This window comes from Hippocampus comes, unplaced genomic scaffold (assembly GCF_001891065.2).
Source record: "Hippocampus comes isolate QL1 unplaced genomic scaffold, H_comes_QL1_v1.1 scaffold36, whole genome shotgun sequence".
Lineage (NCBI taxonomy): Eukaryota > Metazoa > Chordata > Actinopteri > Syngnathiformes > Syngnathidae > Hippocampus > Hippocampus comes.
The window spans coordinates 4,469,368-4,481,137 of NW_017805695.1; the positions used below are offsets into that span (position 1 = coordinate 4,469,368).

General features: G+C 41.2%; 2 protein-coding genes across 4 annotated transcripts in view; one reads left to right on the forward strand and one right to left on the reverse strand.

Moving 5' to 3' along the window:
- znf518a (zinc finger protein 518A) overlaps window positions 1-7,296 on the reverse strand; it is a 7,627-nt gene extending 331 nt beyond the window's left edge. The window contains exons 1-3 of one of the 2 annotated variants that reach the window (XM_019881924.1): window positions 7,189-7,296; window positions 1,728-3,860; window positions 1-1,604 (exon numbers count right to left, since the gene is read on the reverse strand). The exon at window positions 1-1,604 is cut by the window's left edge and continues 331 nt beyond it. In XM_019881924.1, the coding sequence (XP_019737483.1) occupies window positions 937-1,604; window positions 1,728-3,852 (2,793 nt within the window). In that variant the 5' untranslated portion in view covers window positions 3,853-3,860; window positions 7,189-7,296 and the 3' untranslated portion in view covers window positions 1-936. Of the gene's footprint in view, window positions 1,605-1,727; window positions 4,354-7,188 lie in introns of those variants that run through there. The other variant, XM_019881925.1, reaches the window with a different exon arrangement.
- A 3,462-nt stretch (window positions 7,297-10,758) lies between these two features.
- The window catches only part of ccnj (cyclin J), a 4,759-nt gene continuing 3,747 nt past the window's right edge, over window positions 10,759-11,770 (forward strand). For both annotated transcript variants that reach the window (XM_019881932.1, XM_019881933.1), the window contains exons 1-2: window positions 10,759-10,907; window positions 11,114-11,202. In XM_019881932.1, the coding sequence (XP_019737491.1) occupies window positions 11,134-11,202 (69 nt within the window). In that variant the 5' untranslated portion in view covers window positions 10,759-10,907; window positions 11,114-11,133. The remainder of the gene's footprint in view (window positions 10,908-11,113; window positions 11,203-11,770) is intronic.

Below are 11,770 nucleotides of genomic sequence, written 5' to 3' on the forward strand. Positions count from 1 at the left end.
AAGGTTTGCTATTTACATTGAGTCACAGACAGGGATGGTCCTGGAATCACACACACGCACACACACACACTTTCTGTGCTATCAATACTGAGATCTAATGGCTGCTTTACGAAATGTTTTGCCACAGGAGAAGACCGGTTTGAGATTGTTGTTGGCTTGGGGTGAGGTAAAGGAAATCGAAATCCTCCTTTCATAGTGCAAGTTAAAAAAAAAAAACAAAAAAAAACTAGATTATCATTTTCAAGTCAAACAAAAGTAAACTACATTGGGGGGAGGGGCATCCAGCCTTGGGGGATTAAAAAAAAAAACACTGTCATTCGCTGACATCATAAAACACAACTTTAGGTATAAAAACGTAGCGCGTTAAGTAATATCTGCTCCCCCAGATGAAAAAAACTATCGGTCACAGAAAATATGAGATTGGAACGATAGTTCAGATTTACAAAACATTTACAAGAATTAGTTAATTGGCCCAAAAAAGAAATCTATACAGAAGAGCCATAAATAAATGTTGAATAAAACAGCTTATTGCTTTTTCTTCTGTTTTTAACACTACACAGTTTTTGGTCTGACGAACATGAGTCTCAGCATCCCATTCCAAAAACATAAATATGCTAGTTACAGCCTACCCGTACATACAACTCAAGACTATGTGGCAATACACATTTACAGTGTTTTCTAAAACGCGACAGTGTAATTTAAATAAAGCATTTGCATAGACAAACATAAAGGGTACTAATAATTAAATCAACCCCTTCATGAAGTTCTAAAGGTGCTACTCAAACTGGACGAGATAAAAGATTATGGTAGGTCATGTTACCCTGAGCTTGTCCAGGATGTGCAACAAGATTTAATTAAGACTTTTAATTCATCTGATTGTCACTGCTTCTACGATTGTTTTGCTGTATTGCAGTCATCTTCCAGTGTATGAGACATTTAAAAGTTTTCACAGTTTGGCCTTTTCCACTCCATCAGGTGCCTCTTCCGGTGGACCAACCACATCTCCTTATTTTCAAAAACCCTGCCACAAAACCAGCATCTGAATTTCTTTGCCACCTTCCTGTTGGGTGAAACTGCACCGACCACCTCATACTTTTTCCTGCTCAGTCTCCGCAGCCTGAGCTTCAAAACAAACCTTTCCTGAACCAAGTTCTCCCCACACCACGGTGGTTGGCTCTGAGCATCCATATAATGGTTTGTCTCATGGGTCCCGTTGGTCATGGCTGAAAGTGCGTTCAGAGTCCTCTGTGACAGAACAACCTTCTGCACCTCTCCTCTGTAACGGTTGACCACGTTCATGATCCTGGCCACTTCTGGGATGTCTGCATCCGGGTGATTGAGTACTACAACAGGCTGGTCTCTCACTGGGCACCTTATCAGCTGAGAGGGATTCATGGCTATCAACTTCAGGGTTCTTTGCAGGCTTTTTGGAGCAGGCTGCCGGCAGCGTACAAAGGCCGGCCATGATTCCTGTGGGATGGCTTTCTCCAATGGAGGATCGGTATTGCTGAGACGGTCTGATCTGAAGTCTGGAGGCTCCACGACACGCTGGTCACTCTGTTCTGCAGACAGTGCAGGCCTTGCTCCTGCTGAGTTTATCACACAAATTTGACACTCATTTAGAAATGTATCCTATGTGCAACACAAACGTGAAGTCAAAAGACAAAACAGTGGGTTAAACCTTCAGCCATTTTTATCTCGATAGGAGCTATCATTTGCAGGCTTACCATGTGATGTAATAGCAGGTTGGGAAAGAGGGGGTGACTTGCTGTGGCTGCTTTGAGTGGCTCCATCAACAGTTGACACACTGCAAACTGGGAAAACACTGGAGGAGGGAAGCTGCGAGTTCTCGGAACACACTTGGACTGCAGTCTTTGTTAAATTTGACAGGATGCTTTTGTCAAGAACTGTCTCCGAGAAGTGCAGGGAATGATTTGCATCATCACCTTCTCTTTCAGGTGGCAATTGTAAATCTTCAAACATAAGAGGCTGGTTTATGAGTACATTTTTAGGCCCAGCTGACTTTGCAGCACAATGTGGAGGAAGTTCAGCTCCTGATGGTGCATGTGCTGATGTTATGGCTTCTTGGGGGTCATGCTGATCAGTCACCGGGACAGAAACCTGCACTGTTGTGTTGTGTGGATTTGGTCGTTTGCACCGGTCCTCCACCGGAACGTCTATTGTAAGTAAAGGGCCCTGTGACACCCAATGCCTCTGTTTGACAGGATTTTTCTTTAACACAATCTTTAAGGCTAATTCAGAGGTTACTTTCTTCATCTTTTTGTATCTGGACTTTCTTTTGCGTTTTCTTCTCACAGTCTTACTTTTGGGTTCATCTTTATAGGTGGCTTTCTGCTCTTGGCTTCCATTTGTGACAATTGGCTCATCATAAATATTGATTCCATTGAAACTGAGTTGCTCATCTTCAGGCATTATATTTCCCCCATTATTCAAGTTGGTCTTTAATTGCTGGTTCTCTCCATTTTCCAGGATCTGGACACACTCAAGTGATTCATTGTGATTGGAAGTTAACGTATTTTTACTTAGCTTAGTTTCATTCTCAAGGCAATGTGGGTCATCATTCAAAACTGGACATTCCTTTTGGCCAACATGAGCTTCACCAGCAGGATTTTCAGGCGTAAGACTTTCTTTTTCCGTCTCCTCCACCACCTTCAGCATGTTAGCATAACTAGCACCGTTCTGAGCCAAAGTTATCTTGTTCTGGACCGTGAGGACAGTGAGATCCTCGGAATTCTGCATGATGCCATTCTCGGACTTGGGATGGACGTTAATGTCTTGAGGAACATTAGACAGAACAGATTTGAGAGCCTTGGTCCATTTCTGGTCACCCTTTTCCTCGGCAACGGATTTCATTAAAAACTGCTGGGTCTTCTTTAGTGTTGTTTGAGGGTCAGACAAATGACAATATTTATCTAGGAAGTCTCTACCTGGAAGAGAAAGACAATCCTGTGTCAACCAGCACATGTCCCTCACTGCACTCCTTGTTAACCTAGGCTTCATTTGACTGCTGTTTGATTTCCTTGCTATGGAACGGATTTCCTTCTTTTGGTTACCTTTCTGGCAACTATGGTTTGCATTCATGTGCTTTGCAAGCACCCATTTCTGAGGTGCTTCATACGCGCAATGGGGATAACATAGAGTTTGATTTGCCGTGATGGACCCAAACTGAGTATTGTCCTTGTGACGTTCAATCTCATTTGCTCTTTGGAGGCCAAGATGATATACACACATATGCTCTAAAAACAAAGTCACGTCGCCTGTAGAGAATCTCTGACACTTTTCACATGAATATTTGCCATTTTGGCAGTGACGCGTTGCCAGATGCGCACTCAGTTCAGACCATGTGCGCTTCACGTCGTCATTACAAATGCTGCAACTAGAAAAAGTGTCCTTGTGGCTTAACAGATGAACTTGAAGGTAGGAGAAGTTGTGTGCATCAAAAGGACACATATGACAAGGAAAAACAGGTGTGCTCCCACTGTGTTTTTCCTCAAAGTGTCTCATTAAGTCTTTGGGAACATATTCCAGATTGTCCTTGCATTGACTGCATGTAAACCTGAGTGCATCTATAGGCCTACTGTGGTTTGTCCAGCATTCACTCTGTTGGGCCTCCAGGTGGGGCTTCTTTGATGAAGGCCATTTTGTGCTTTGCTTGGGTTCCTCAATTATCTTCTTTGGTCCATTTTTAGCTTCACGTTGCATAGTTGGGAGCTGAGTTGAATGTTTCCTTCGGCGGAGCCGTTTGTGCCAAACTCTATTCTTCTTGCGTGCGCACGTTTTTTTATTTGCAGCAGGGGTAAATTTGCAAATATCCAACAAATCCATGAGCATTCAGGTTTCTGAAATGAGTACAAGAAATCAACACAAGGCACAACCATTTAAATTAAAGATCCACCCATGCCAAATCAAACAGTGACTTTAACCAAGCGGATTTTGATTTTAATTAACCTTGGTGTACTTGTTGACAGTACAACACAAAATCTCGGATTTCAGATCAATCGGAGCAGGGGTTAAAGCGCTACGATGCACCGAATTTGGATATTTTCAGCAAAAAGGGGTGTGGCCTCCTTCCTTTGAACCCGAAGGAACAACTGGGTCAATCTTCCCAAAACAGGTGTTGTTGGAAAAGGAATTTAACATGGATTGCAAATCTGCAATAATTCCCTCCTTCAACAGGCCTGATTCAAATGATTAGGATCGTTATCAGGCTCGTGCAGAGCTTGCTGATGAGCGGGTGTGCAACCCGTAGTTCCAGAGCCACATGTGGCTCTTCCTTCTCTTCCTGTTTTATGCTTTCTGCTTTTAAAGGCAAAGTAAAAAATGCTGATTAGTCATAGGCACAGGGGGGAAAATGCATAACTTTTAAATTAATTAGACCAAAATCTTTTCCTTCTTTGTAAAATGTGTTTATTTTTCCTCTGCTAAACATACACGCCGATGTGAAAGCTGCACCCGCATCTCTTACAACCTGTTTATGTATGGAAGAGAACCAGGCATGAGAGCCAGGCAGATTATTTTTGTGAACCTCAAAAGTCAAAGCTCAAAAAAGATCGAAACTCAGAGCTCTTTGTGAAAACGGAATTGCTGGAATAAATATTTAATATACTATGTATTAAGATACTTTGAACCTAAGAGCTGTCCTTAAATAGAGGGGTGTGATGTCATGGGGGGGGGGGGGCGATGCCAGTGGGGGCGCAAGTGACCTTGGGGAACTTTTTTTTTTAAATAGTTTGTAATGTTTTACTTTGTGTTTAACATGTTAATGTTTAAAATATAGATACCGTCCTCTTCTTCTGTTGTAAATTAACTGTCAGTTAGCCAGGGAGGTAAAGCCAATGCCTATATTAAATTGATAAAAGTGGACAACAAACATCAACGAGCAATTTGGTTACCAATTTTTGTTTACATTCTGTGTGTATTGTTTATTCATTAGGCATCACATTGTCCCCACCTTCTGTTCAGGATAAGAAAGACTAGCAGTAATAAGTATAAGTAATGTCAGTGACAACTACCAGTAATCCAAAACAAATCATGGGCCATTTTTCGATTTGTGTCTCGTGCCAGATCGTATTTTCGCTTTACAGATCAGATAGGAAAATGACATTTTAGACTTTTCCACACTTGTTCCATATAACAAACAATACAATCAAGCTGTATTTCAATTTTGGTGTTTCCATTTTAAAAACGTGTCACTGCCAAAATGGCAAGCTGCTGATTATAGGCTGCATTCATAAACAAATGTGAGCCGAGTGCACTCTGCACTCCTGCACCACACAAGGCTAACAAAACAGTGGCTTAATAACTACATTAACGTTTTTCTATTATCCTAAAAAGGCTTACCGTACCCAGAATCCCCTATCCTAGTGACTTAATGTGCGTTGTAAGTTGTGCAAACCACAAATTAGCTGCCATGACTACCATTGCTTCTGCTCCTTCTTCATCGTAGTTTTCATCTTCATCTTTGTCGTCTTCGCCTTTGTCATCGTCTTCTTTTAAAGAAGATAAGGAAGAAGCAACTCCCACCAACGAACGGAAGCAGCAATGATAGTCATGGCAACTAAATTTCAATTTGCACAGCATCAACTTAAAAAGTGCATTAATCCACTCGGATTGTACCTCTGGCTACAATGCAATGTGGGATTCTCGTTAAGGTAAGCAATTTTAAGATCAAAAGAAAAACTAACGTAGGTCGCTAAGCAAACATTTCATGGTCCTCCTTCCATGGTGCAGGATGTAGAGCTGCTCTGCTCACATTAATTTATGAACGCAGCTGTTTACTGTCCTTGTACCGCCTGCACTGAACCCCATTTTTTGATGCACTCTGAATAACCAAAGGGCACATTTGAACAACAGTCTGAGTGAAGCAGCGCACTCGGGGTGTGTTTCTGAATGCACCCACGAAGATGGAAAGGCGATTTTTTTTTTGTTTGTATTTTTTTTGGGGGGGGGGGCGATGGGGGTGAGCTTTCAATGTTCATTGTCTTGGTTTTTTGAAAAAGAATTTCCCCTCCCAAAATAAATAAATCCGCTTTTTTTCCTCTTTTTGACTGACTTGACTTAGAAGTAAGAAATACAGCAAGAAAACCAGCAAAATAGTGAGGGAAAACTGCAATTGATTAAGTTATGGTCATAAACGAAAACCCACCATAGAATGGAGTAGCAATAACCGAACCATGAATTAGCGAGGGAACTTTGAACTTCAAATGTCTGTGGAAATAGCAACATCGATGTTTTTTGAACCAACACATCTATTTTTTTTAAGTGTGACTGTTACTCAAGAACTCAAGACAAATTTCATCATGTATGATCAGGTCGGCATTTTTGATCATTATTGTTTGTTTCTCTCTTAACACATAATTTATTTTCACTCATTACTTTCGTTCGGCGCCCCCACATTCCCACTCCGTTCCCAAATCCCATCTGCGCCCCTTGCACACAGTAACTGTTGATGCAACAAGTGAATGGAACAGAGATCATTCACTGTACAGTATTTGTCCAACAGAGACACTAATATTTCTGCTGCATGTCCACCTGTTGCTGGCTGCGTTTCAACTTGTTCTGCGTGGAAATCCTATCATTTCCCGAGGACGGAACACGGAACTCCTCTCAACAGCGAGCTGTCCCTCGCTATATATGTTCATATCTGCTTGATCACCATAGGCAATAAATGCACTAAGAAGTAGTTGCATTAAAATGACCGTTTGAGTTTGCAAAAGCACCAATATATTCAGCGGAATGAGTCTACGAAGTAATCATATCATCGCAACCTCGTCGTGAGTGGGGCGGCCATTGCACTATAACTTAACCACAACAAAGTGACGAGACTGTAAGCGACAGACGCTTAGGGAATTGGGAAGTGACGATTTGAAAGCAACCGAGTCAAAGACTTGTCACCGCTTGAACGTCCGAGTAAAACACCCCGTGTGCGTTTAGTGTCGAACTAACGGGGAAAGTGTGTCGTGAACTGGCGTTTTAGTTATTTAAAAATAACGTGACGCACCAGACGCCCGCATAGACGAAATAACTTGATAACTAAAACGCGTAGCGACAAAAGTTACGATAATTCCACATTTTCGCGTGGCGTCGGGATAACGCTGTAATCGAAGCTACCAGGCTGCACAAATCCTAAATCAAAGCAGTTGTTGATACAATTGTCTCGGTTTTTACCTTTTCTTTTGTCGAGAGCTTGACAGCTCAGCGAGTGGCAGCCATGATGGTTTCATCATCCGGGGATTACAGTCTCTGAGCCCCTTTAGCCTTTAGCCTTTAGCCTGATGGCACCAAGCGGCAACCTGTCCTGTCTGCAGGCCCCCTGCTGCCTCTGGCGACAGCACGGCCGGCACTCATGTAGATAGAAGCGAATTAAGTGGGAAATTGCCTTTTTAATCGCTGATGACCCTATGCCCACTACCTCTTTTCCACAAAATATCACGAACCTCTGATTTACACTATTATTTGTATGAATGTCTGACAACATTTAATTTCGTGCTCACAGTTGTATCATGACGTGTTTTAAAACATGACTTGCGAGTGCAGAGCAGACCTTCGCCAAAGATAAAACCTGTGTCCTGTGGGTGGCAGTGATGTACTAGTTTTTGCAATTATAATTACTGAATGACTGTAAAAAATACTTAATTTTCATGAGCAGTTTTAATATTTGGTAACTTTGTATCCCAAATTGTAAATGTATACATTCATTTTTATGTCATTCAAAATGCATGTGCACCATGAGCGATGTGGTGAGCAGATCCAAGATCAAACCTTGGCAGTTCCAAACCAGGGTTTGGCCTGCCTGTGTGGAGTTTGAATGCTCTTCCTGTTATTAATTTAAGTACTTACTGTATTTGCCTCTTGCCCAAAGTCAGCTGAGATAGGCATCAGTATACAAAAATGGATGGATGAAAGGAAACGCATGTCCTTTCTAAGCCATTCACCCATCCATTTTTGATGCTGTACCACTTATTGTAATTGGGTGTGGCCTGTAGACGGGGTCGTGCCCACCAACCACTTTGCTTGTGCTACCCTACTTGAGGCAGAATCGCTGAATTATGTATGTATGTATGTATGTATGTATGTATGTATGTATGTATGTATGTATGTATGTATTCATAGTACTGGGTATTTTTGTGCAATAAATGCTACTGTTGAGTCATTTATAACTCAGACATTGAAAATATATAAATTAAGGATGCGATTTAGTTTGATTGATGGGAATCAAATTCTGTCACAGCCTATTATGCTGCAAAGTAGGTTTGAAGTGCGCGCTGCGCGCGTGTGTGTGTGTGTGTGTGTGTGTGTGTGTGTGTGTGTGTGTGTGTGTGTGCAGGCCAGTAGGCCTGCATGTGGGCTCTCATGCTGGCAGGATAGTAACGAGTTTGGCAGGGGAAGGATTTACAGAAGAGAGCAGTGATAAAATTAGAGTCAAGTCCACATTCTGTCCAAAGGAATTCACATCTTAAATTGATGAAAAGAACATAATGAAATACATGCGGGAGCTAGTCAGGTTGGCTATTACTATAAGACTGTGACGCAAAATCCGCACGCACTGTTCTTATCGATATTAGTGACTGAATCAACTGGAATATTTTACTCATAACCGTCAACCCTGAGAAGTCTGACTCCAACCCAGACAGTCATGTGATGGACTTTACACCATCTGATGATCAAGGTCTGCAACAGGACAAAGGAAGGGCCACTCCATTGACACCGACTAATTCACCCACATTTTGAAACAGTGAAAGAAGCCAGTGGCTCTTCCTTGACCCTGCTACCGATTGCTGCATATTTCATAAATACGTCCTCGATTTCCATGGTGCGTTGAGACCAATTCCCAGGTGTATAAAGTCAGGTTCTGTTGGTTGTACTGAAGTTGGGGATCCTGTTCACATAATCGTATATCACTATGGCAGAAGGAGCCTTAAGTCAAATATGCAGGTACATATATCCAAGGCATGATATAAGGGGCCTGAAGACTTAAATTTCCTTTTCTTTGTAATGGAAAGTGTAGCGCAAGCTAAAATCTCTCTCCATCCTCTCTGTCTCAGGGATACACATGCAGGACCGCTGGCCCGCACACAGTCGCGCACGCGCACACACACACACACACACACACACGCACACACACACACACACACACACACACACACACACACACACACGCACACACACACACACACACACGCTTTAAACCTTAGATTGGCCATTCTGTACAAATGACTGCAAGAGCACACCATTGAATGCTCAATGAGTTGAAGAAGAATCCTACAGTGTTGGCTAAAGACTTACAGAAATCTCAGGCAAATACTAACAACTGTTTACAAAACTACCATCGGTAAACAGTGAAACAAGAATGGATGTCATTATTTGAGCACACCACGGAGGTAGCCACTGCTGTCCAAAAAACACAGCTACAGGTTTGAAGTTTGCAAAAAGTGCCTGAATGTTGCACAGCGCTATACCAGCAAACTATTGTGTGGATATCAATGAATCAAAAGTTGAGATTTACACAATGCAGTGTGTAAAGAATAAAAGGTGCAGAACACCACCATCAAAACCTAATGGCTATTGAATAGACAGACCTGACCTGAAAACCTGGGCTCACCCCCACTCACCCATTTTTAATATGCTTATATTGATATTTTATAATTTATATTTATTTGTATACTTTTTGTTCTTCTGCTTCTCCCTTTCATAATTTTGCTGCTGTAAATTTGTTTTGTAAATTGTTAGACAAATAAAGGTTTTTCTTGTCTTATCTTAATCATGGTTTGAGACTGCTCTGCTGCCTTTGGACGTGGACGTGTCACAATCGTCGAAAGGAAAAATGCGTTCCCAAGTTTGTCACGGCATTATTCTGGAAGCTTAATAATGACTCTATGTGCCTTTTGAAGCTTGCCAAAAAATGGGTGATTCAACAGGACAATGACATAAAGGACAGAAGTAAGTGAAGTAAGTCAACAACTGAATGGCTTCAACAAAAGAAAATCCTCCTTCCCAAATGGCCAGGTCAGAGTCCTGACCTCATTATAACTATGATGATGTGGCATGACCTCAAGAGAATGATTCACACCAGACATCCCAATAGTTTTTAAATGAAAAACGGTCAAAAAAATCTTCTCGACCATTTTAGCAGGTGTGATCTGCAAGTAAACAAATATTTGGTTGAAGTAAAAGTTGTTTAAGGAGGTTCAACCAGCTATTAAATCCAGGCACTTAAACAGATATACCTCTAGTATTGCTCAAGCATATCCCCTTTGCAGTGGATGACAAAAGTGCCATTTCTACTTGAGCAGAATTTTTTTTCTTTTTCATCAATATTTGAAAAAATAAAAATGACGATCCCAAATGTCTGTTCTACCAGAGAGAGGTCATCGATCGATAGAAGAGTATATCAGCGGAGGGTTTTAAGCAGAGCCCTCAATGCTATCCAGGGATTGGATATTAAATGGGTCTACTTACCTTTAATTGGCTGAGTCCTGTTGCTTCGCTGGGCATTGTGCTGCTTTCAATGACAAATTCGAAATCCGGTTGAAATAAGGTCAGTGTCGACTTACTGAAAAAAATCCATTTACCAATCAAACGTTCGTGTGTACATTTTATATCAAAATGATAAAGTATAACGCAATTCCGCATCAATTATGACAAAATATATTGTTAGGGACCTCCATTTGCGGCGCGTTTCATTTTGTAATTGAAGGGGCCTCACTTTGATTTTGCTATTTCCGGTGACAGTGAAGCCCCAGCAGCGTTTGTTGGCTTGTGTACAGACCAAGCTTCACACTGACTGATTACGAGTACGGTGAGGTAGCATGTTCTGCCGGAATACTTGTACACTGAAATTTATTTCGGCAAAGCGGGCCGCAATATTCCCTTCAATTGCTCGCTGGGTGATTATTCGCCTTTCCAAATACTCTTTATGTTGTGTTTTGAAACAAATTGAACAGCATATAGCTTCTAGCGAGAAACAGTTACGACTGACTGCATGTGTGTCCCATAAAATCAAATGTTGGAATGGCACGGATGTATTTTAAGTTTCTGGACAGACCAAGTAATGCCTGCTAGAATGTCATTACACTTCGTGTTTTTTTTTCAGATGTTTCAAAATCCCCTGTGATGGAGCTAGAAGACCAGTGGTGGAAAGGACAGCTGGCCAAAGATATTTACCAGGCGCTGCGAAACAATGCGAGTGACCAGGCTCCGATTTGGAGCGCCTGTTCAGCCAGTCGTAAAATGACTTTTTATTCAGTGGGGAGTTTTACTCACGATCTAATCTTTTTTTTTTTTTTTTTAATGACCTTTATTTTCAACCCAAAAGTTATATCCGGCAACATTGTTGTCAGTACTTCCGAGGTTTTTCACGCCATGCGTTTTTTGTTGGTATCTTGCTGTCATCAGGACTTTTTTGTGATAAATTACCATTAACTGTACTTTATGATTACGTGTTGTTTAAAGGAGCGTGACGGAACAAAAGTTCAGAATTTCAGAACAATTGTTTTATAACTATAAAGCAGGAATCACCAACATTTTTGAAACTGACAGCTACTTCTTGTTCTTGATTCTGAAGAGCTACTAGTTGTATATGCACTTCTTAAGTAGCAAACTTAATTCAAACTTAATTTTGGGGCAACTCATTTCATTGTCAGTTTTTAATTGTCTCTAACATATTTACACTTATGATAGCGATTTAAAAAGATTACCGGTATATATATATGTATGTATATATATATATATATATATATATATATATATA